This window comes from Bos taurus, chromosome 10 (assembly GCF_002263795.3).
Source record: "Bos taurus isolate L1 Dominette 01449 registration number 42190680 breed Hereford chromosome 10, ARS-UCD2.0, whole genome shotgun sequence".
Lineage (NCBI taxonomy): Eukaryota > Metazoa > Chordata > Mammalia > Artiodactyla > Bovidae > Bos > Bos taurus.
In genome coordinates this window covers 73469759-73496704 of record NC_037337.1, presented here as the reverse complement: position 1 = coordinate 73496704, position 26946 = coordinate 73469759, and the positions used below count along the sequence as shown (strand labels likewise).

At 41.2% G+C, this 26946-nt stretch overlaps 1 protein-coding gene across 2 annotated transcripts in view; it reads right to left on the bottom strand.

Moving 5' to 3' along the window:
- PRKCH (protein kinase C eta) overlaps positions 1-26946 on the bottom strand; it is a 232007-nt gene that overhangs the window by 171993 nt on the left and 33068 nt on the right. Inside the window, exon 1 of one of the 2 annotated variants that reach the window (XM_010809464.4) lies at positions 15063-16920. Coding sequence (XP_010807766.1) covers positions 15063-15098 — 36 coding nt within the window. The 5' untranslated portion in view covers positions 15099-16920. 2 annotated transcript variants of the gene reach the window in all.

The following is a 26946-nucleotide window of genomic DNA, read 5'->3' as shown; positions in this document are numbered from 1 at the left end:
CACTCCAATGTTCATAGCAGCATCATTAATGATAGCCAAGATATGGAAGCAACGTAAATGTTCATTGACAAATGAATGGATGAAGAAAATGTGGTGTATGAATACATAATGGAATATTATTCAGCCAAAAAAAGAATGAAAGAATGAAATAACGTCATTTACAGCATTATTTACATGGATAGATCTAGAGATTATACTAAGTCAGACAGAGAAAGACAAATATCATATGATATCACTTAAATGTAGAATCTAAAAAAAAAAAATGATACAAATGAACTTATTTATAAAACAGAAACTGACTCACAAACATAGAAAACAAACTTATGGTTACCAAAGAGGAAAGGTGGGGGGATAAATGAGGAGTTTGGGATTAGTATATGCATGCTACTGCTGCTGCTGCTAAGTCGCTTCAGTTGTGTCTGACTCTGTGCGACCCCAGGGATGGCAGCCCACCAGGCTCCCCCGTCCCTGGGATTCTCCAGGCAAGAACACTGGAGTTGGTTGCCATTTCCTTCTCCAATGCATGAAAGTGAAAAGTGAAAGTAAAGTCGCTCAATCATGTCCGACTCCTAGCGACCACATGGACTGCAGCCCACCAGGCTCCTCCATCCATGGGATTTTCCAGGCAAGCGTACTGGAGTGGGTTGGCATTGCCTTCTCCAATATGCATGCTACTATATATAAAATAGATAAAAAAAACAAGGACCTACTGTATAGCACAAGAAACTATATTCAATATCTCTTAATAACCGATAACGGAAAATGATAAATATCCATATATATATATGGATAAATATACATATGTATTTATAATTGAATCACTTTTCTGTATACCTGAAACTAATACAACATTTTAAGTCAACTCTAGTTCAATTAAAGAGAGAGTGAGAGAGGCGCAATCACTGGGCTAGGACAGAGCTTCACCTGAGTTGAGGCCTGAAGACAAGCTTCAGTAAGTGGGAGAGGAGATCCTTGTGAGTCAGCAGCACATCATGAGCAGAGATAGAAACAGTATCAGAACATATACTAACCCAGGGTGGATGGGGAAGTGTTCATACAAAGGAATAAGAGAGAAGGTTAGAGGCAAAAACTGTAGAAACAGCTGCCTTTAGAGAATTTTAACCTTATTAGAGAAGAGTTACTAGAAGTTTTGATTATGTAAATTGATGGAGAATAATATGTAAAAGAGGTTATTTTGTCTACTAGACCAATGAATGGGGGAAGAATATGATCCAGAAATATGAAAGGTTTCTTAACGGTGGAGTCAGTAGAAATTAAAATCATACAAAGCAAACACAAGCAGTAGGAAGGTCAAAGGAATATTGAATTAGAGGCCTAGGTGACCTAGATCAAAGGTTAGCAGACTATGGCCTACAGGTCAATTTCAGCCCATTGCTTGTTTTTCTAAATAAAGCTTTATTGAAACACAGTGACCTTCATTTTTGTTTACATATTATTTATGTCTGCTTTTGTGCTTCAAGGGCAGAGACAAGTGGTTATGACTGAGACCTTACGACCCACAGAGCCAAAAATACTTACTGGCTGGCCCTGTACAGAAAAAGCCTCCCAGCCTCTGTTGCCATTAATCAAGCAGGGAACTCAGGGGGAAGGAACACATTTTAGAAGGAAGGAAATGAGTTCAAATTTGGACACAAAGGAACCCAAATAGAAACATCTGGCAAGAAGACAGAACTAAAGACAAACTGTGGAGTGAGGACCAGGCTGGAGTTCTCATCTAGGAATCTTTCTCAAAAGGTGATCACCAAGAGCCTTTAACTTTTTAAAAAAGAGCACAGGAAAGGAAGAAATAAGAAAGCAAATTCATTTTACAAGGCAGAAGAAATAAAACCAGAGATGCCATCTGAGGGATGGGGGGATTTGCCCAAGTGTGGTTTCATGGGAGGAAGCAGCCTCAGAAAAGAAAGCCATAAGCTGCAGAGGTGAAGGAAGATAAGGCACTTTTAATGGGATGCCAGGCTTGGGAACCAGAAAGTAACAGTGGGGCTTCTCCCATGGTACCCACTCCTCCTAAGCAGTTCCGTTGGAAAGGCCCTCCTCATACTTACCTAAAGTCAATTTATACCACTGAATCTTCTACCTGAAAGTTTAATTCCCCTCTAAAATTTAACCTGCCAAGATAAGCAGGGTGGGGAAAAGGAGAGTGCACAGCACTGAAGCAAGAAGGAACATGTAGTTCAGTTATATATTTTAATTAAGCAGGAAGGTAAAGCTGGAAATTCAAGCTGTGCCTTGGATGCCAAGTTGAGATTTTAAATTTAAGAAAAATTAGACTAGCAATAGTAAAGGAGAACAGGCTGGGAGACAAGTTAGAGGCCTGGGGGAAGAGGACACAGTTAAGAGTTTGTTCCAGTGGTACAGGTCAGTGACGGAGGAGACAGGAAGGAAATAGTGCAGAAGGAGCTCAGTATGGCTTGGGGGCTAAGGGCTAGGGACGATGAAAAACCAAAAAGGGTTCCAGGATCTGAAACCTTGGAAGACTTATCCTGGAAGAAGTAAGACAGTTTAGAAGGTCACTTGGCTTTGTCGTTAAGTTGCTAAGTTGTGTTGGACTCTTTGCAGCCCCATGGACTGCAGCATACAAGGCTTCCCTGTCCTTCACTATCTCCCAGAGTTTGCTCAAACTCATGTCCATTGAATCAGTTGGTTTAGGATGACTAATTTTTAAGTATACTGATTTTTTTGAGAAGACATTGAGGTAGAAATGTTTGACAAAAAGACAGAAGGGGTCTGCAACTTAAAACAAAGGGCAAGACAGAGTGATAGGTGTCATCCATACACTAAGGATAACTGAGCCTCAAGACAGACCCCCGCCAAGGACAGAGGGTGAAGTTCATAAAGCAAAGTCAAGAGGCAAAGCTATGTTTAGAGAACAGGAGACAACAAAGCCAGCAAAAGAGAAAAAAGAGAGTACAGAAAGGTACTTCATCTATCTTGGGTACTCTGAGAAATTTCACACATTTTTTTCCATGTATCTTCACAACTGCCTTCTGAGTAAGGGAAAGAATAGGACCATTGTCCCCACTGTACTGCAGAGACACCCAGGGTAAATCACTTTAAATTGGCAGGCTGAACTAGAGATGGATTTTAGGTCCTCAATTCCCACCATCCTGTGGATGGAATCCTAATATACTTATGACTTTCAATAAACCTGATTAATATTTGCCCAAGAAGCTTTCCTAAAGTTCACCTGTCCTATTCTCTTATTAAATTAACTTTGCCAACTCTTAGAAACTACACAGCTGCAGCTGAAAGCCCCAACTAGGGCGTCAGCCAGGGGACAGCCTGAGGGCAGACCAGTCTCTGAACATCATATAGAGGTAAAACCAGAAGTGCTCTCAGATGTAGCTGATTGGTAGGACTCTGGGTGGAATGCTAAGCCAAAGGCTGAGCTGAGGCCACTGTAGAACTTGGGAAAAAAATGGAGAGAGGCCTGAAACAGGATGTCCACCACCCACCTCTCACTTCAGATCCCCCAGAGGTACTTCAACTAGGACTCTGGAGATTTTTTTGCTAAAATGAAAAACCCACCCCACATTCTTTTCTGTCATGTCACTTGACTAACCTAAACACATCCCTGGGCCCTAGAATCTGCCTTCTCCTAAAGCAGCAAACAAGGCCCCACCAGCCCTTGCCTTTTCATGAGGAGACATTTTCTAAGACTCATTCCTATCTCTTTCGCCTAACCACAATTTCAAGTTCTTCATTAATCAGTTCAAGGGTCTTCTGAGGGCCGTGAACTACGCTTATGCTGCTGTAATGTCAGTTACAGGACACTAAGCATTTACCAAAACCCACAAAACTTTACAGCACAGTGAACTTGAATGGATGAAATTAACGAAATAAAAAGCATTTGAGGATCAAGTGATCCCTAGATGGAACACAAACTGCAATGTAAGAATCAAGGACACTCAAAACTATGAAATAACCTCACTGAGGGAGGGAGGGAAAAGGCACTGACCTAGTAACTTTGGAAATGAGTGAGGACTCTAAGACTAAAGCAAAAGGAACTTCACATAAGCACAGAACCCTAGCTGGAAAAGTTGAGGGTTGGAGGTGGGGTGGTACCAGTTAATCATTCTGAAGCCATACGTGAGTAAATGAATGATGGGTGGTGGGAAGCAGTTCTCACCATTAGAATTTGTAGACAAGAGACAAGTAAGGGAGAAAGGCTAGAACGATCCGTGTAGCATACTGAAGTTGAAGGCATCAGTGCGAACTCATATTTGGCTTAACACAGATACATATACATAGACAGAGAGAGATAAATGCTTACAGATATGTGGATATGTAAAGTGAAACTGTTAGTCACTCAGTTGTGTTCGACTCTTTGTGATCCTATGGACTGTAGCCCACCAGGCTCCTCGGTCCATAGGATTCTTTAGGCAAGAATACTGAAGTGGGTAGCCATTCACTTCTCCAGGGGATCTTCTCAGACCAGGGATCAAACCTGGGTCTCCTGTATTGCAGGCAGATTCTTTACCATCTGAGCCACCAGGGAAACCCCTGTATATTTAAGGCTTGGTATAAATACATCTCTCCTTGTTCTGTCAGCTGAGAGGACCTAAATGCAATGCACTCCATTAGCAACAAGAATACCCAGTGCCCAGAATGTGGTTTCTAATACCATTCTCCAAAAAAAAAGGAACCAGCGCTCCTGGGGAAATGGTTGATTCTATGGCTGGAGCAATAAATATACAAAATAAGCCTGGACCATTTGTAGTGCTCAAAACATAAAACAAACTCACAATGATGGGGTTATGTCACCAAGAGACACAGGAGCCTACTCAAAGAGCTCCCAAAGACTGAAGCTGGACAGTTTGTATGACCAAATAATGGAGTGTTGGATTGTAAGCTAAAGTACAAAATAAATATCCACAAGTTCAACTGACCTAAACAAAATGTTGAACAAATAAACAAACAGGGGAGGGGCAAATCTCACAAGCAGAACACCGTACATACTTCTTCCTGCCCCTCAGCCCAGGAAATGGAACCTAACTCTCCAACCGTACATGTGGGCTGTACATAGTGACTCCCTTCCAAAAAGTACAGGAAGGAAGGGGGGCGGGCGGTAAGTGCAACCCCATGGGAAAACCTGACAAACACGAGCTCATCCATGCAATCAAGGTTCCCATCAGCATTAATAATGCATTTGCTAGTATGTGTGCATAGAATGCATGCTGATGTAATTAATGTGATGTAATGACAGACTGTAAAGCAGAGACATTACTCTGCCAACAAAGGTCTGTATAGTCAAGGCTATGGTCTTCCCAGTGGTCATGTACGATTGTGAGAGCTGTACCATAAAGAAGGCAGAACGCCAAACAATTGATGCCTTCGAACTTTGAGCTGGAGAAGTCTCCTGAGAGTCCCTTGGACAGCAAGGAGATCAAACCAGTCAATCTTAAGGGAGATCAACCCTGAATATTCACTGGAAGGACTGGATGCTGAAGCTCCAGCATTTTGGTCATCTGATGCACACAGACAACTCATTGGAAAAGTCCCCGATGCTGGGAAAGATCAAGGGCAGAAGGAGAAGAGGGTGTCAGAGGATGAGATGGCTGGATGGCAATGAACATGAACTTGCGCAAACTCCAGGAGATGGTGAGGGACAGGGAGGCCTGGCTTGCTGCAGTCCACGGGGTCACAAGGAGTCAGGCACAACTGGGCAACTGAACAACCACCACAGACTGTTCGTTATCTCTGGTCTTCCTCCCCACAGCCCATCACCTCCGTCTACATCAGACAAACCCAAACTGAAGGATATTCCACAGAACACCTAACTAGTACTCCTCAAGTTTTTAGTTCATCAAAAACAAGACAAATCTGAGAAACTGGAACTGTCTTGAGGAGCCTAAGGAGATGTGACAACTAAATATAATATAGCATCCTGAATGGGATCCCAACACAGAAAAAGGACACTAGGTAGAAACTAAAGACATCTGAACAAACTATGGACTTTAGTTAGCAGTAATGTATCATTATTGGCTCATTATCTGTGATAAAAATATGATGCTGATGTAGGATATTAAAAGAGGAAACTGGGTATGAGCTGTGTGGGAACTCTATTTTCATAACTTTCCTGGAAATCTGAACCATTCTAAAATAAAGTGTCTATTTAAGAAAAATAGCTTTTAAATAAAAAGTGCTTCCATAGAGCCCTGATTCCAGGTAACCTCTAGAGAAATCTGAATTAGGAACAATACTACAGGTGAGAAATGTGGACCCTGCAATACACAGATAAAAAGCCAGCCAGAGGCAGCAGAGCAAAAGGACCTGACTTTTTTAGGTTGTGAAGGTAGCTTTGCCCTATCAACGTTAAGTGAGTCTTGTTTCCAAATTTCCCCATCTTCCGAGGGGTGCACCCACCCCAGGCTGAGCCCATTTGTTCATACTGCAGCCTTTGGTGTTGGTCCATCCTCCTGGAGAAGGCCCCCACTGAGAACCCAAGACTGATCTTTTAAGAAGCACTCCCATTCATTCCTTTTCTCTAGATTGTTTTCAGACGAGCTGTTGGTGAAGGGTCTTCCCTTAAGCCAGAAGTGGAAGGAGAGAGAGTGAGAGAAAGAGACAAGGAGAAAGACAGGTGGAGAGAGACAAAGAGAAAGACAGAAAGAGATAAAGACAGAGAGATACAGAAAAAGAAAGAGAGAGAGACCAAGGGGCCAGGAAAGAAGGGAAATGAACCGCTCACTGCCTCCAACCAACATCTAACAACGAGGTTTTATTTTTTTGGCACTAACACTGTGTAATGCAAATGATGTCATGCCCATTACACTATCTGATTTCACAAAGAGCTGCAGAAAATCTGAACAGGAACTCCTCATCCAAAAAAAAAAAAAAGATAACAACTTGGGAACAAGTTTTCAAGACACCTCAGTTTTTCATTTTTCTCCCCAGTGCTAAAGGAGTAAGGGCTGCAAGAACTTCTCTAGGCCCCTTGAGCCATAGTCTCCTGATGTACTTAGTACAAATACAGGCCCCAAGCCCAGTAAACCAGCCTCCCATGTAACAAACCCCTTGGGTGACTGACTGATGCACACTAAAGCTTGGCAACCCCTTAAGTAGTTCTTCCTCCCCTCTTCTCACCACTACCTCCCTTCCCTCTGCTTATCCTACAATCTAAGAAACTGTGAAGTTTGCTTTTATATAGTAAGTGAAGTCGCTCAGTCGTGTCCAACTCTTCGTGACCCCATGGACTGTAACCTGCCAGGCTCCTCCATCCATGAGATTTTCCAGGTAAGAATACTGGAGCGGGTTGCCATTTCCTTCTCCATTTATATAGTAAGGTTCTCAAAAAATATAAATTTCTGTTTGCATGTTATATCATATTATCTATGCACCAGTTGTTTGAAAACAGCTCTATTTTTTTTTTTTTTTACTGAGAACTTTCTCACCCTATTATGCCTCCTATCCAATTTTTAAACTTTCAATCCTCTTTGTTTTGTTGTTTAGTTGCTAAGCCGTTCCGACTCTTCTGTAACCCCATAAACTATAGCCCATCATGCTCCTCTGTCCATGGGATTTTCCAGGCAAGAATACTGGAGTGGGTGGACATGTTAGTTGCCACTAAAATTTTGACTTTTCCAGAGAAACGGTTCCTATAGCTAATACATTAGACAGCGCTGTCAGCTGCACAACCTGTGTAAACCCCAAAATCACTGCACTGTACACTTTAAAAGAATAACTTTTATGATTTGCAAATTATACTTCAATTATAAAGAGCATATATTTACAACTGAATAAACAAAAAAGTAACAGTTTAAGTGGATGTATATGAATAAGCTATTGTTTGTGGTTATCCCTGCCAAGAATTCCACCCTTAACTCCAACAATTTAGAGTCAATTGTTAATCTCAAATATGACAAGTATTAGACATATGTTTTACCAAGAGTACTGTGTTATGAAAATTACACATCAAATAAATTCTGTTAAACACACCTATTCATTCGTTTGTTCTTGCTGTTGTTTAGCTGCTCAGTCGTGTCCGACTCTTTGTGACTCCACGGGCTGCAGCCCGCCAGGCTCCTCTGTCCATGGGATTTCCCAGGCAAGAGTACTGGAGTGGGTTGCCATTCCCTTCTCCAGAGGATCTTCCCAACCCAGGGATCGAATCTGTATCTCCTTCTTGGCAGGTGGATTCTTTACCACTGAGCCACCTGGGATATTTACACTAATTACATATTTTTACAGTAAAGTAGCAAAATATATGTCTGATATATTTAATATCTGCATCCCCTACTAATAGAGTAATTATTTTAAAAATTCAAAACTACAGATTGGTTGGCTAATGGTCTATCCTGAGGTCTAGACACCTGATTTCTTCATTTCATTCTGTAATTTCAGTTAATATAAAGTAACTGCTATGTTAATGTACCATTCTTGAGTAAAGATTATGACTTTGAACAATATTCACCATCCTTTCCCAATACTACTGATTTTATAGAGCCTAATGACATAGCTTGGGGAACTATAACCACTTGCTAAATAAATATTATTTCTAGATTTCGAATTTAAAAGTCATCAATCTTCACTGCAGTGGACAGGAAAAGGTCTTTGTTTTCCAAATACCCCCAATGACTTTTGGAAATATTTACTGATACAAACTGTTTACAATTGTAACGTGAAAAAAAAACCAAAACATAGTATTTTATAGTTGATTTGAAAGCCAAATGCCCAAGAAAAGAACAGTGTTGGCAATCATATTTATCAATATGTACTACATTCCACAAAATACAGTTTACAGGAAGTTATATAGTAAAAATGCAAAATATAAACAGGTAAAAAGAATAGAATGGAGAAAATGAAATAGACAGTCAAGGCTGGAGTCAAGTTTAAATGTAAATAGTTTAATTTTTATTGAAGTTGAGCCAAAAATTTCAATCCAAATTTCTGAAGCAAAGCAGAATGAGAACCAAGATCACAACCATGAATCACATTAGCCATAATAAACCACACCAGTTTCTGAAAAGGAGCAGAACTTGCAAGGCTCTTAGGGCTAAGGAAATGTCTCGAATGCAGTGGCTCTCCATTGTGGTCCCCAGACTGCACCGGCCGTTGGTCGTGTCTGACTCTTGGGACCCTTAGACTGTAGCCTGCCAGGCTTCTCTGTCCATGTGATTTTCCAGGCAAGAACACTATAGTGGGTTGCCATTTCTTTCTCCAGGAGATCTTCCCAACCCAGGAATCAAACTCGCATCTCCTGCATTAGCAGGCAGATTCTTTACCACTGAGAGCCATCAGGGAAGCCCAGGCCACATCAGTACCACCTGGGGAATTTCTCAGAACTGCACACAGTTAAGCACCCCACTCCCCTTAACCTGTCAATCAGAAATTCTGGGGGTAGGCCCAGCAATCTGTACTTTAAGAAGCCCTCCAGGTAATACTGACACAGGCTAAAGTTTAAGAACCACTGTTTCAGTGCATCGTCATATATGATCCGCTGAAAGTGGTTACAGACTTGCTCAGAAATATCTCAATGACTCTACGGTACATTTTGCACAGCAAATTCTAAGAAGCAGCTTTCTTCTAAAGCTGATTTACAAAACTCAAACCGCATGGCCAAGTACACAGCTAGGATGTCAAAAGGAAGTATGGGCCCAAGTATGTTTCCAGGGTCTGGCACATATTAGATAGGCTTCCATCCATTTTCTGAATAAATAAATAATGAATAAATGCATACATATTATTAAATACCTTTCAAAAAATTCCCCATAAGCACCAATTACTACCAATTGTGCTTTGGATGCCTATATCAAACATACAATTTCAAAGACAGCAAAAATGTCTTATGAATTTATTTGCAGGAGAGAAATCACCATTTATAAGGAAATATCTTTCTATTAATATTTAAAATTTTTTTACACATTTCGAGAATGTTCAAACCTCCCAGCACGCTCCCCTTGTTAGCTCCAGTCAGGAGGTAATGGGTATCTAGTTTTACAGATGGAAGATCTCTACAGGAGGGTGACAGGAGCTGCCAACGGGCACATCAGCATGAAGTCCTCTGACCTCTGGCCCAACTGTTCCTCCTTTGTTGCTTCATAAACATCCATGTGTCTGCTGAGCAGAGACTCCATAAAGTCAGCTCTGCCTTTAAAGATTTTCCTGACAAATCAGTCAGGCTGAGGGCCATCAGCAGGAAGTCTTCTTCCTGGTCAGGACACACACCAGGCTCAAAGGCAAGATCATCTTGGAGGCACAGTTTCCTTTTTTTTTTTTTCCCCATAACAAGAGGCAAAAGGTGACATCTGTCAGGAACCTCCAGCAGATGCTGGAACTTGAATGGGTTGGCATGCCCATGCCGGGGTGAGGCTGGATTAAAACCTTGCCCTTCAGCCAGGTTGGGTCACAGGCCCATTCTGACTCTCCCTAGAAAATCCCAACTGTGCATCCTATTCCCGAGCTTGGGTTTAGAGCCTCTCTATCTGAGTAACACATTATTTGCAGTTATAACAAGAAAGTCACAAGCAGGACAAATCTGCTCTGAGCCTTCTCATTCCCTGTACAGTGATTCCAGGTCACAAAACTCCCAACAGGAGTCAGAGTTAGCGCCCATTCATCCAGTGAGTCATCGAGCAAGCACTGATTGAGCACCTACTGTATGCTAGGCACCAGGATGGGTGGCAAAAATAGGGAAATCACAGGAAGAGAACAGCACAAAGGGCAGCCCGGCCACACGGTGCCTGTTGCATGCACCCTCACCCACCGTGACCTCACCTGCTATGACCTTGATGGCAGTTACATCAGGGCTGACCTTTGACACACAAACGCACACACACACACACACACACACTTGTAATGCAGGAATTGCACCATCTTGGATTCATTTTCCTGGTGCATGTCCTCCAAGGAAACTGAGTCAGATGTGGACGTTTAGACTGGGGCAGAGGCAGACACGTCACTTTGAGAACCATTAGCTGACTCGATCCCCTCCCTGTGGATGTAAGGTAAGCCTTCTTCAGCTTCTCATCTCCTTTCTCCACTGTTCTTTGTCATATATATTTTGTCATATTTTCTGCTTTCTTGTAGCCCTAGGTCCCCAATCTGCCAAAGTAGGAGAAAATCATGCTTACAGGCCTTGGGTCACCAGTTCCATAAGCAGAGAAAGAATAGACCAGTGGAGGATGTAGGCAACTGGATATAGTCAGGAAAACAGAATTCCCTACTCAAAATATTTAACTCAGGAATTTTACTTTTAGTCCATCTTACCACTGCTACCTTAGAGAAGGGAAGTGAGATCATACCAAAACGACTACCTCCTTAGACAGAGAGGTACTTTCAGTGGATTTGAGGCCAAAGTTCCACGGTCCTCTGTTTATCACCATTACACTAAGAGCCCAAGAGTCCTGGATGCCTCAACTACTACTACTAAGTCGCTTCAGTCATGTCCGACTCTGTGCGACCCCAGAGACGGCAGCCCACCAGGCTCCCCCGTCCCTGGGATTCTCCAGGCAAGAACACTGGAGTGGGTTGCCATTTCCTTCTCCAATGCGTGAAAGTGGAAAGTGAAAGTGAAGTCACTCAGTCGTGTCCGACTCTTAGTGACCCCGTGGACTGCAGCCTACCAGGCTCCTTCATCCATGGGATTTTCTGGGCAACAGTACTGGAGTGGGGTGCCATTGCCTTCTCTGTGGATGCCTCAAAGTCTTTGGCAATTGGGGCAAGTATAAATATTTGCATAAACATGGACTAGAGAGTGGTTGAAGGATCAATGGATGTATAAGAAGGGTCCACATTAGTTATAGTCTGGGTATAAGCTTCCTTGCCTAATTCATATCATATCCCCAAAGCAATTAGCAGTAAAGTTGATATGACTAATACTCATGTCCTCATATCCAGGAAATCCATGAATTCTGAGGCGACAGTCTCCAAAATGCCAGAGGCCAAGCTGGATTCACGTAAAGTAGTTGCCAGCCAGTCTGCAACTTCCGCTAACTTTTTCAAGGACTCCGGGTGAACAAGTGAATTACAAATTATTTTCCTCCTAAATTGGAATTGAGTTCCTCTCGTTTTGCTTACTACTTATTATCTTTGCTCAAGGAAATAAAGATTAAAAAAAGGATACATGGCCACGAAAAGAGTTTTTCCAAAGTAATCACTGGTCTAGCAGTTTTGCATAAAATATCTTCAGAGTTTTATGAGTCTTTCCTTATTGTAAAAAAGGCCAAACTTTTAGCAATATGCTAATTCTTTGCATCTCAGTAAATGGGAACAACAGAAACGAAATAACCTAAAACTCAGTAAATGCAAATAACAGAAACTAATAATCCAGAATTTCCAAAGGTGTGCAAGGTGTACCTTCTACACATTATGGAAGGACCAGGACATTCTGCAAAGAATTCTGCCATCGCTGTCTCACCTCCTGACAGTTTGGGAGGCAACATATCATCATCATTCCCTTCTACTGTTTGGGAAATTGAGGTGAAAGGTCAGGCAGAAACTGTCAAACAAGGCTTCATAACTCCCAAGGTTCAGTCCCTCTACTTAACCCTGATCTTCTTTCCCTTCGTTTTCTGTCATTAACACCCCTACCTTTACTGTCCCTGCCTGAAATGGCCTTTCTTCTGAACTCCTGTAGATCTGCTGTCCAAACAATGTGTCTGTCCATTAGTCATGTCAAGCCTTGCAATTTACATCCTGCATAATTACCTAACTTTTCCTGGGTTTATGTCTTGTTTCTTCAACTAAATTCAAAGCTATTAGGAGTCAAGGTGCAAGTCTTATGCATCTTTTTGTCATCATACCACCCAGCACATGGTAGGAGACGAAAAACTACATGTGATTTGCTTCTATTTTTTCTCATCTTAGAAGTTATAACTACAGTTTAAAAATCAAATGCAGATATATATAAAGTTGGAAATGAAACTTTAGGTGGAATTCAAGTGTATACAATTTAGCATCAATCTATTGCTTTCCTTAGCATGAGAAAATACTTAAATTTATCTTAACACTTTCAGATCTTTTTGTTAATTACCCATCCTTTTATTCAGTGAAATATACGGGTTATGTACTTCTTTCTACCCTCTCTGCAGAAAGTAACAAACTAAAAATTGACTTTTAAATAGATGACCCAGAACCATCACACTAAACTGAATAGCAAAATGTGAAATATCTCTGAAAAGCATAAAGTAGTATCATAAATTATATTCATTGTCTAAGCTTTCTTATTTTCCTCCTTAAAGAGATGCAAACCCAGACTTTCCCCCACACTTTAAATAAAGGCATTCCAACAGGTGTCTTCAGAGACACGGAGGGGAGATGCCCCTGCATCCAGGCAGATTGCCCAAAACATCTAGACACACACCTATCTATCATGTTCTTAAACATCCAAATACAGTTTTATTCTACATATTGTCCTGTGATTCAGAGTAAATCGTACAAGTTTGTCCAAGTGGAATCAAAGTCCCTTTTCTACAGTTTTCCTTATGGGTTGCCCTCCAGTCTACTGGTCGTCTCTGCCAGGCCACTTCTGCCACCCACTCCTGTGACCACACCCTGGAACTGCTCTGTCCTGGGACTGACACCACTCCCCAGCCTTTTCCCACTGCCTCCATTCTTTGAGCACACAGAGCACTTCAAGGCCATGAACTGTTCCCTTTCAACCTGCGAGGGCACCTCCTGGTCACATTTCCTTCCCAATTCTTGCCAGCACCCCTGTGTCCTCACATCTTCCTTTTCTGCTACATCTGATGACAAAACCCCACCCTGGACCACCCTCCTCATCTGCTTCCTCTCCTCCTGCACACTGGCTAAGGAGTCACATACATGTCGGGGCCACTAAACGTTCAGAATTTCTAATCTCAAGCCCCAACACCTCTTCACCTTTCTTTCACCCTTCTTTGTTAGCTCGTCTCTCATTTTCTCCAGTGACTGGATAATTCCAAATAATCTCCAATCTCTTCAAATGCTCAAATCCATTCTACCTTGACTGCTACTTCATCAAACACTTAGAGTGGCCAGGAGTTAGGTATCTCAATGACAAACCTCTCAAAAGGCTCCCTGCCCCCAACCACCAGCTTCAGATGCCACCTTCAGAGCTCCTCCTCTCAAGTCTTTCCTAGGAATGTATTCTTCCACTTCTGATATTCCCTAGGACTGTTCTCTATCCACTGCCTTCTTCATTCTCTGTTCTCCTTGAGCATCAAAATATTCACACTGGTTCTAACTACCACCTCTATTTGGGTGATTCCTAGGTTCCTGTCTCCAGCCACCCATCTTCCCAGAGCTTCAGAATCACATTCAATTGGCTGGTAGACACTTCAAAATGAACACACCACCTTGGCTCCCACACCAATTCTTTCTCCTACATTCCCTAGATCCATTAACACCACTAGAATTTTAGAGGTCATCCTGGTCTCTTCCATCTCATCCATTCCCCATAGCCCATTGATCAAAATCACATAAGCTTCCCATCATGGGAATTTCTCATATCTATCTTCTTTTCAGCCCTAATTTCCATTGCTTTCCTGCATGGCTGATCCTCCACTGTGACAGCTTCCTGTCATTTAGCCTCAAACCTATGATCCACCAAGCTGCCGTGGCAACCCCCCATAAGGCAAATCTGACTATTTACACTTTGAGTTAAATTCTTCAATGACGAGTTTCCCTGGTAGCTCAGAGGTAAAGAATCCGTCTGCCAATGCAAGAGACACAGGTTCGATCCCTAGTCCCAGAAGATCCCACATGCTGCACAGCAACTAAGCCTGTGTGCCACAACTATGGAGTCTGTGCTCTAGAGCCAAGGAGCTGCAACTACTGAAGCCATTCACCCTAGAGCCCAGGCTGCTGCAAATAGAGAGCAGCCCAGGCTCACCACATCTAGAGAAAATTTCATGTAGGAACAAAGGCCCAGCACAGTCAAAACTAAATGTTTTAAAAAAGCATTTCTTCAGTGGCTCCCCATCTACTAGAGCATATATCTGAGCTTCACATAGTATATCTGACTCTTCATGGTCTGGCCTCCAACTACACCACTCCCCTTATAGCCCTTGATCCCCACCCCATGCTTCATATTCAATTAATGTCAAAAGGCTTGCACTTACCAGCATACACAGGATGTTTAATGCATTAACACTCATGCTATTCTCTCAGCCTACAAACAATGGCCGCCTTCTCTCCAACCCATTCATCATGTGACTAAGTCCTACTCATCATTCAAGACTCAGTTCAGGTGACTTCTCCACAACGACGCACATGAGGTAAAGAGCTGTTTTCTGTGATCTCCCAGCTCCTTGTCAGCACTCATCATCTGGTGCTGACATTGCCTGTGCTCACGTCCACATTCCCTTCTACATGATACGCGTTTCTAAGGCTGGGACGCATCTTCTACCTCTGGGAATTAGCTCAGTACTGGTGCAAAAGGGTCATCAATACACGCTGTGGCTTCAACAGGACACATGTCTTCAGCCATGCTGGCCCGAGCAGCCCAAGAAAAGGGAACTTCGTTTCCTTCTGTGGTGATCGCTATACAGTGTTCATGGGAGGAACATTTGATTATTCCACCTCCTCTGTGTCAGAGTCACATGAATCCTGACTTTTGCAAGGCTGTGATAATGTCTGTGATCACTCAAGACTGAGTAGTCTGTCCTCAAAAACTCTCTAGAAGTTAAGCTGGTTTCTTTCTCTTAGGCTAGGCTAAATGGAAATCAGTGAACAACATTCCTCAAAACAGCAAAATGTTCAAATAATCGAGGGTTTTTGAACAAATGAACATCCTTTGAATTTCTCAGCTTTCTCATTTCCCTTGGCCTCTTTGTCTTCTTTTAAATAATACAGTGATTTGTCTTAAAAGGAACTGATCCTTTGAGCACATTCAATTTTATTTTCTGATTAATTCCCTGGCACTAGTACAGATTCTGAGACTGTATAATTTCACCAGGAACCCTTTCTCCTTAAAGTTTTATATCACTAAGTGAATACATGTGGTAAAACTCAAAAAAAAAAAAAAAAGATCAACATAATCATAAAAGTGATCAAGAAATATGGCATGTTTCTTCATTTTCAAAGGTCTTTCTGAAAATGAGTCAACTTGATTTAGTTTTGTATTCCACACACGAAAATGTCCTTCTCTTGTCCATGAGGTAAGCATTATTATTCCCATTTTGCAGGATGTAAAAATCAAGGCTCCAAAATTTAAATACCTTGTACAAGCAGTGACCATGGGTTTCCATCCCTATCTACCTGCTCCAAAGCCCACATTCACAACATAAGGTTCAGCTGCCTCTTTTCAAAAGAGGCCATAAAGGGTATAAAATGAGCCCCATTGCGATGAAAGGAGACAGAGTTGAGAGTTTTAGAAAAGAGTCCACAAATAATTAACTCCCTGAAATTCTAATGTTTCACTGAGAAGTAAAAGTTCATTGGTAAAATAAACTTGTAATGTGGGTCAGGAACCCACTTGGCCTACACTATACCCGCTGCGATTATTATCTAGGCCAAACAACCTTCGCTGTCCACTCTCTTACAGCCTTTCCACACATTACTCCGAATTACAGGCCCTCTATTCTCTGCCTCAATAATGAAGCACCCTAAGAAGACAAAGATACAGGAAGGTCAAAGCAGAATTCAGTGTCCTTCACCCTCAAGCTCACATCCCTCCTCTTTAAAAGGGTTAAACTGAAGAACGTCTCCAGGCACTGTTTTAAACAGAGTGGGGAAAGAAGCTGCTACTATGAAATCATAGCCTCCATAATTCAAAGAAGGTCCCAACTACCGTAGCCTCTGAATTGGACTTCAGAAGCCATTCAAATGGGAGTCACCTATGGCCTCCTGGGGTCTCTATTTTTCCTGTCATGACCTCTTATTTTTATTTAATTTTTTTTTAATTGGAGTATAACCACTTTGCAATGTTTATTAATTTCTGCTATACAACAATAGCAGAAATATAGATCAGTTATATGTATACATATATCTCCTCCCTCTTGGACCCTCCCTCACACCCCCACCCCCTCCCTCCAGTTCATCACAGAGCATCGAGCTGAGCTCCCTGTGCTATACAGCAGATTCCTACTAGCTATGTATTTCACACACAGTAATATATTTATGTCAAACCTAATTGCCCAATTCATCCCACCCTCCCCTTCCCCCCAACCCCATGACCACACACACGTCTGTGTCTCTTTAATCGTGGAATGACTCATATACTTCCCTGTGCCTGGCAGCCACAGGTGAATCTTTGTGCGGGATGAACTGCACAGGTCTGTCACTTTTCTTCTTTCTGAACAATCATTCCAATACCCCTCCCCCGCCCCACCCCTCGATGATACTGGCATCCCAGGAAGTCAGTGTTAGAAGTTGCTGTCCCACAATGCAGTAGTCTAGTGAGTCCCATGGTACCATAAGGTAGCTCGAGTTTCCTAGCATGGTTCCAGTTAAACGAAATCTATGCTTACTTCTTAAATTTCTCAGGCCACCAGAAGCTCAGTGGATAAGGCAAATGTGAAAGAAAACAAAAGAAAGTAGAAGATCTTGCCTTCATTTTGCTTTTAATTTTTTAAGTGTTTTAATAATATCCAACTATACAGATCATTTGTTTCCCTTTCATCCAGCGCACCCCTGCCCACCCACCCCCCACACACACTTTCTCACAGAGAGATAGCATTCTTAATTAAATTAAATCAATTAAATGTTATTTAATTCCAGGATATATTTTAGCCTCTGAGTTTTTCTAGTAACGTGAAGCAAAGAAAAATAATTCCATTTATTCAACTCACACTCATTTTCCCCCTATGAGTTGAATACAAAAACATTTCCAGACAGACAATACAGCATTTCATGTCTGAATGTCACTGTCCCTGAAGATCAAGACAGTATCAAATGATAGGGTGATATAATGCTATATACACTGTATTAAATGATACAGCAATTATATGGTGTTCCCAGTAAAAATTCTTATTGCATAGAGCTGTAAAACCACCTCTGTGCTAAGGTGGCTTTGATATTATCCAACAAGAATTTTACATTCAAAAACAGTGTGTCCAATAGTACTTTCAGCAATGAAGGAAATGTTTTATATCTGAGATGCCCAATATGGTAGCCTCTAGCCTTATGTGACTACTGAGAACTTGAAATGTGGCTAACACGATTGAGGATCTGAATTTTTTTTAATTTTAATTCTATTTAAACTTAAGCAGCCACATGTGGCTAGAAGCCGCAGTATTGGGCAGCAGAGTTCTAAAATGTCCTAAGCTTTTCAGCGTTTGGCTGTCATCTTTTTAAAATAGAAAATTAGGAAACAAGCAGCCTCTCAAGTAGGTCAGTCTATTTTCCACCACTAAAGATGTTCTGTCTCATGGTATATGTACTCTCTATCTCCAAATCAATGGAAAGTAGTTCTGCCCTGCTGTAACACTACTCAGAAAACTTAACACCTGTGATATCTCCTATTAGGGAAGTTCTCGTGCAAATAGAAAGTGTTAACACTACCACAGATTTGAAAATATTAAAGTGCTCTCTGGAAAAAAATTAAGTCATTAATGTGACATATTTTATTCTTCACAGGAATAATTTTCAGGCTCAGACACTCATGAGCTGACAGTCTCACTCCAGCACTGCTACCTAGGATGAGGAACTCCAAGGAAGCAATACCAGGGTGTCTACTTCAGCCGTGGCTGCCCAGATATGGCTTGAAATGCTGAAACCCAGCCCAGCGCCAGAACTAGAAAATCAAGGTTGTTGTGAAGTTTGCTTGTTCCTGAATTCAGTCATTCATCTAACAAATACTTCAGAAGTATCTACTACATGTCAAGCACCAAGTTAGATACAAAAATATAAGTTTGAATGATACATAATGTCTGCCCTTCAAGATTTATGTTGAAAGGAAAGACCATAAATAGATCATGATTCAACCTGGTAGGCACACAATGAGTACAGAGAATGGCAGGATTCTTGAAAGATTACCAGACTACCCTGGGAAGGTCTGGGAAGGCTTCCTGGAGCAGGTGGCAACTTAGCTGAGTCCTCAGGAGAAGGAATTAGTAAGGCAAAAGCAGGGAAGATAGCATTCCAAGCAGGGTGGGTAATAAAGGTGAGAAAGAGCCTAAACAGCATGGCACGCACAGGGTACACAGCTGGACTCAGGGAGTGTCAGAAAATAAGCTAAAATGCCACGAAGGCTATAGGACAGCCAGGTATACCACATTAAGGAACCTGGTCTTTGATTTACACCAGAGGGCTTCAACCAATAGAGAGGTCCTGTTAGAGATAGGACACCTAGCAGCAGAGTGGGCTTGCAGGTATGAAAAGAAGGCAGGAGACTGCAGTCTCACCTTGGGGAGTAATAATGAGACCCTGCATGCAGGTAGTAGTAATGAGAAGCAAGAGAAGAGAGAAACTCAGAAATTTCTAGGACTAGAAAGAAATGGTAATTAGAAATCAGCCACACTGGGTGACCAGCTGGATAAAGGAACCAAAGAAAATAGGTTTTGAGGATGACTCAGCGGATAAGCGTAACTAAGAGAGACTGGTGGTAAGAGAGACTACCACCAGCAGAGCAAGCATTTACTGTACTCTTTTTCAGAGCCAGGCACCAAACAGGTGCATCAGGGTCTACCTCCCAGGAACTTTCTGAGACAGGTACTATTTTTATCTCCATTTTTAAAAAGGAAGACTCTGAGGCTGGAGAATTAAATGATTTGTTCATGATCAAATATCAGCAAGTATCAGAATCCAGGTCTGTCTAATTCTAGAGCATCAACCTTCACCACCAGACAATATAGTCTCTGAAGATGGGAGAAAGGGGGCACTTAGCAGGAAAGGTGGTATGTTCAGCCCCTGGACAGTTAGGGAGCCTTTCAGATACACATATGATAACCAGTCGATGCTGGCAACCAGGCTGCAGTATAAGGCAAAGAACTGGGGGCCGGGGAGTCACAACACATACACGGTGATGAAAACCCAGTGAATGGATGAAGCCCTGAAGCCAGAGTATATGAGAAGACAGAAGCATTCCTCCCAGAACAGAGCTCCAGCTGCAAGGGGTGAGTAAAGGAGGACACATCCACTAAGGAGAGAAGCAACAGGAAAACCAGAGGCATGGACCATCCCTTCTAGAAACCAAAGACTCTTCAGAAGACAGTAGACAAGTTGTGTCAGACACAACAAGAATGTCCAGAGCAATAAGAACTACACACATCCACTGGATTTAACAAACAGGTATTAGTAAGTATAAGAAACGCAAACATAGGAAACACTGAGAGCTATTCATAGCCAAAGGAAAAGAGATACTCAATATGCAAAGGTTGAAAATTAGAGAGGAAGGCACAGTAACTAACAGAGTAAGGCTTAGGAGGAGGAAGGAGGGTATGGGGAGAAACCTAGAGGAAAGCAAGTGAGGCAACTATACATATGTTTGCAGGTATCAGAGCAGGACATTGGTAGAAATCATTCTAGGTAATCTAAGTTTTTTTAATGAAGTCAGATGCAGGGTCGTCTGAGTGAAAGGGTGGAGAGGCCTTTGGGAGAACCAAAAGCTTGGAGTAACTTTTCAGTAGAAGGGGGATGAAATGGAAAGCATCAACTGCCCAGGGGCAAGTCCTTCCTGCACAATTTGGTAGTCCAGATATGGGCATGGAGAAGGCACCCTGGTTTTGGTCTGGGTCTGGGTTGTTGCTAGTCAAGGATAAACCATAGAACCAGGGAACCAACCAGTCTTCAAATGACCCACCATTCCCCTCCTCGCCACTGGTTGTCTACTGAAGGTCTTCATTGTACTTCATAGTGGGTTCTACCAAAAGTAACTGAGAAACAAAGAAAATAACTCTTTTCCTCCAAGATGTCTCAAAACAACACTTAATAATCAAAATAGCACCTTATTAAGTCCTTTGACTCTTACTATGTAAGCTTCTCAATTGAGACAAAAACCAACTAACAAAACATGTCAGAGGCAAAGCCAGAAATAGCCTGTAAAAAATCTTTTGGCTCTTAGATTTCACAGAAATTTTACACAGAAGAATCTCAATTCTTAAAATGATGCTAGAACTATAATAAGTAGTGCCCCAGGGGTCAGTGTGAGGAGAGTATAAGGGATCACAAGCAATCCAGATTCTGAAGCAATGTAAGGATAAAATGGATACAAATTCCCCTCCTTAATAAAATGGTACATTTCCTTAGACATCGACAATGAAGGGCATGATTCCAACTCCTCCCCTCCCCAAGCAACCACCCAACTAGAGCTAGCAGTCTACAAAACAATGGAAATGTCAGCTCACCCTCCTGTTCTGTGCCCCCCTCGACTTCCTCTTTCACCCTAGATGAGTTGTCATCTTTCCATGAAAGAATGCCAAGCGTTCAGTCAGTCTAACTGGCAGTTCCTGCTCTTCAGGTTCTCTGGATGCTTCAAAAGGGTGGTAATGTGTTACCGGAAAGACTACCTTCCTTGGCAGTCTGTTTTCCAGGCTTCCACCCCTGGTGAGTCACCTCCAAGTTTCTATTATGTATAAGGAGATCTATGATTAAAGGAGACTTCATAGGAGTCTCATGAACCTGAAGTTGCCTCTCTTGACAGTGACACTTCTGAATTTAGATTGAATTATACAGGTGTTTTGGTGGAGATCTTCCAGATTCCAAGTCAGCTAGAATGTGGAAGCAGCTACAAATAAAATCATGACGTAGCAATACTAACAACATCAGCCCTGAGTAGCAACATTCCAAGCAATGAATTCAGAAGCTACCCATTAGGCAAATGATAACTCAAAGCAAGAATAGTCAAGAGATTTAAATCTTGAACATGTGACTAAAAATTCTCTCTTAAAATTTATTTACTGTACATTTTTAGTATAGAGGTAAGAATATAAATTTTGGTCCTATTATTTAAATACTTATTTGGTGATCATCCTTTTAAAAAATCCTTTGACCCAAGGGATACATTAAAACATATGTTAAAAAAAAATGAATTTTCTGCTGGAGAACAATATGGAGGCTCCTTAAAAAACTAAAACTAGAACTACTATATGATCCAGAATCCCACTCTTGGGCATATATCCAGAGAAAAACCATAATTCAAAAAGATACATGCACTCCAGTGTTAACTGCAGCACTATGTACAATAGTCAAGACACAGAAGCAACCTGTCCATCGACAGAAGAATGGATAAAGAAGATGTGCTGCATATTTACAATGGAATACTACTCGGCCATAAAAAAGAATGAAATAATGCCATTTGCAACAACATGGATGGACCCAGAGATTGTCATACTAAGTGAAGTAAGTCAGACAAAGACAAATATCTACTATATCATTTTTATGTGGAATCTTGATTATATTCTTTGCAGCCAAAATGGAGAAGCTCTATACAGTCAGAAAAAACAAGACCAGGAGCTGACTGTGGTTCAGACCATGAACTCCTTATTGCCAAATTCAGACTGAAATTGAAGAAAGTAGGGAAAACCACTAGACCATTCAGGTATGACCTAAATCAAATCCCTTATGATTATACAGTGGAAGTGAGAAATAGATTTAAGGGCCTAGATCTGATAGATAGAGTGCCTGATGAGCTACAGAATGAGGTTCGTGACACTGTACAGGAGACAGGGATCAAGACCATTCCCACAGAAAAGAAATGCAAAAAAGCAAAATGGCTGTCTGGGGAGGCCTTACAAATAGCTGTGAAAAGAAGAGAAGTGAAAAGCAAAGGAGAAAAGGAAAGATATAAACATCTGAATGCAGAGTTCCAAAGAATAGCAAGAAGAGATAATAACCCTGTGTACGAGACAGCAAAAGAGACACCCATGTATAGATCAGTCTTATGGACTCTGTGGGAGAAGGAGAGGGTGGGGAGATTTGGGAGAATAGCATTGAAACATGTATAATATCATGTATGAAACGAGTCGCCAGTCCAGGTTCGATGCACGGTACTGGATGCTTGGGGCTGGTGCACTGGGACGACCCAGAGGGAGGGTAGGGGAGGGAGGAGGGAGGTGGGTTCAGGATGGGGAACGCGGGTATACCTGTGGCGGATTCATTTCGATATTTGGCAAAACTAATACAATATTGTAAAGTTTAAAAATAAAATAAAATTAAAAAAATAAATAAATAAAAATTAAAAAAAAAAAAAAAGCCTTCTTCAGCGATCAATGCAAAGAAATAGAGGAAAACAACAGAATGGGAAAGACTAGGGATCTCCAAGAAAATCAGAGATACCAAAGGAAAATTTCATGCAAAGATGGGCTCGATAAAGGACAGAAATGGTATGGACCTAACAGAAGCAGAAGATATTAAGAAGAGACGGCAAGAATACACAGAAGAACTGTACAAAAAAGATCTTCATGACCCAGATAATCACGATGGTGTGATCACTGACCTACAGCCAGACATCTTGGAATGTGAAGTCAAGTGGGCCTTAGAAAGCATCACTATGAACAAAGCTAATCATCTTTCAGGATTTGGAATAGCTCAAATGGAATTCTATTTGAGCTATTCCAAATCCTGAAAGATGATGCTGTGAAAGTGCTGCACTCAATATGCCAGCAAATTTGGAAAACTCAGCAGTGGCCACAGGACTGGAAAAGGTCAGTTTTCATTCCAATCCCAAAGAAAGGCAATGCCAAAGAATGCTCAAACTACCGCACAATTGCACTCATCTCACATGCTAGTAAAGTAATGCTCAAAATTCTCCAAGCCAGGATTTAGCAATATGTGAACCGTGAACTTCCTGATGTTCAAGCTGGTTTTAGAAAAGGCAGAGGAACCAGAGATCAAGTTGCCAACATCCGCTGGGTCATGGAAAAAGCAAGAGAGTTCCAGAAAAACATCTATTTCTGCTTTATTGACTATGCCAAAGCCTTTGACTGTGTGGATCACAATAAACTGTGGAAAATTCTTCAAGAGATGGGAATACAGAACACCTGATCTGCCTCTTGAGAAATTTGTATGCAGGTCAGGAAGCAACAGTTAGAACTGGACATGGAACAACAGACTGGTTCCAAATAGGAAAAGGAGTTTGTCAAGGCTGTATATTGTCACCCTGTTTATTTAACTTATATGCAGAGTACATCATGAGAAATTCTGGACTGGAAGAAACACAAGCTGGAATCAAGATTGCCAGGAGAAATATCAATAACCTCAGATATGCAGATGACACCACCCTTATGGCAGAAAGTGAAGAGGAACTCAAAAGCCTCTTGACGAAAGTGAAAGTGGAGAGTGAAAAAGTTGGCTTAAGGCTCAACATTCAGAAAACGAAGATCATGGCATCTGGTCCCACCACTTCATGGGAAATAGATGGGGAAACAGTGGAAACAGTGTCAGACTTTATTTTTCTGGGCTCCAAAATCACTACAGATGGTGACTGCAGCCATGAAATTAAAAGACGCTTACTCCTTGGAAGGAAAGTCATGACCAACCTAGACGGCATATTCAAAAGCAGAGACATTACTTTGCCAACAAAGGTTTGTCTAGTCAAGGCTATGGTTTTTCCTGTGGTCATGTGTGGATGTGAGAGTTGGACTGTGAAGAAGACTGAGCGATGGAGAATTGATCCTTTTGAACTGTGGTGTTGGAGAAGATTCTTGAGAGTCCCTTGGACTGCAAGGAGATCCAACCAGTCCATTCTGAAGGAGATCAGCCCTGGGATTTCTTTGGAGGGAATGATGCTAAAGCTGAAACTCCAGTACTTTGGCCACCTCATGCGAAGAGTTGACTCATTGCAAAAGACTCTGATGCTGGGAGGGATTGGGGGCAGGAGGAGAAGGGGACAACAGAGGATGAGATGGCTGGATGGCATCACTGACTCAATGGACGTGAGTGTGAGTGAACTCCGGGAGTTGGTGATGGACAGGGAGGCCTGGCGTGCTGCGATTCATGGGGTCGCAAAGAGTCAGACACAACTGAGCGACTGATCTGATCTGATCTGATAAAGATGATACAAATGAACTTATCTACAATCAGAAACAGACTCACAGATTTACAAAAGAAACTTATCAAAACCAAAGGGGGTAAATCAGGAGTGTGGGATTAACATATACACACTACTATAAAATAGATAACCAACAAGGACCTACTGTATAGCACAGGGAAGCCTACTGTAATAACCTATATGGAAACAGAATCTGAAGAGGAATAGATATATATGTATATATAACTGAATCATTTTGCTGTACACCTAAAACTAACATAACATTCTCAATCAACTACACTCCAATACAAAATTAAATTTAAAAAAAAGAAAATGAATTTTCCAAAGTATCCTATTCAAAGTTTTTTTATTACCAACCCTCTTCCACATGAATCTTTATTAGATACTACTGGAGATTAAACCATCCCTTCCCTCAAAAAACTAACACTTTTTGAAAGGGCATAAAAACCAAAATAGGAATAGTCATCAGATAACACTAGTAAAACAGATCCTGAAAAAACACATTTTTTTAAATATGAGGAAAACAAGAAAAAAAAGTCAAAATAAGTCCAAACGGTGAATGTTATTGGTATATAATACAATGACAGATCAAGGAGGATTTGTACAGAAAAGCAATAGCTTTAGCAGAAAAGAATTTAAGATGAGCCCACTCCTATTGCAGAGTAGGGCAAAATCAGGTAAGACATTGAATAGCATGTTGGCACTGAGTCTTCCTCCAGGAACTTTGTTGCAAGGGGGAAAGGTTTATTTTCATAAAGCAATAAATAAATGAATTTCAGTCACTGCTTTACATAATTTGCCGTGTCTGACTCTTTGCGACCCCATGGACTGCAGCATGCCAGGCTTCCCTGTCCATTACCAACTCCTGGAGCTTCCTCAAACTCATGTGTATCGAGTTATTTACTCAAGCACTCATTTATTAGAGATATTGGAGTGCCTAGTAAAGTACCTAGGGGAACAAATCAGACATGGACCTGTTCTCAGAGTTCATAGTCTATTGGAGAAGGCAGAAATAAAACGAATAATCCCAAAATGACTATGTGTTTATAACCATGATTAAATGAGAAGAAAAGGTACAGAAAAACCCAAACTACTTTGGGGGAACTCACAGAAGACCTCTCCATGAAGTGGAATTCAAATGGAGAATTAACCAGGTGGTAGAGAAGAGAGAGCTAGGAATTGGCCATAACTCATGAAGAGGTTCTAAAACTTCATCTCTGTATCTCCAGAGCCTCAACACTTAGCAGGCACTCAATAAATGATTATAGATACACTTTAAGTTCTTATGACATTCAGAAAATCTTTCATAAGGAAACAACCCCAAGATATAAGAGGGGAAATAAAAAGGAAGACCTACTGGCACAGAGAGTATTCTTTATGAAACAACAATAACAACAATTAGAAATAGCAATAAGGAGTCAACAAATTATGTAAAGCAGTGACTGAAATATTCTGCAAATAGTAATTTGCATAATTTGCAAATATGTTGCAAATTTGCAACATACAAATAGTAATTATACAATTAAGAGGGGAAAGGTAACAAATGAGTGTATTTTGAGTACAAATATGGAAACAAGTAAAAATTAGGAATAATATATGTCCTTATGTATCAACTGATAAAGTTAAATAATCAACTACCAACCATCCCACTTATGTTTCATACATAAAACTGCAAATTCCTTCAAATTTGGAGGAATTCTTCCAGTCAATTTTCAGACAAAGCCCATTCCCACCAACTCCATTCATTCTGGGCCCCCAAAGAACTTCAATATTACTTCAATAACATCTTTTATTTCTTATATTTCCCTATAAGGCCTTATATTTCCATAAAGTGTTTTCCCATACATGATATTTTGGCTATTAAATATATAATTGTTTCTTCCATGTGATTTTTATTATATAATAGGTTGGTATAATGTGCTCTACAAATTCTAAGGGCAGAAAATGAAGACGAACTAAAGAGTCTCTTGATAAGGGTGAGAGAGGAGACTGAAAAAGGTGACTTAAAACTCAACATTCCAAAAAATAAGATCACGGCATCTGGTCCCATCAACTTATGGCAAATAGAATGGGAA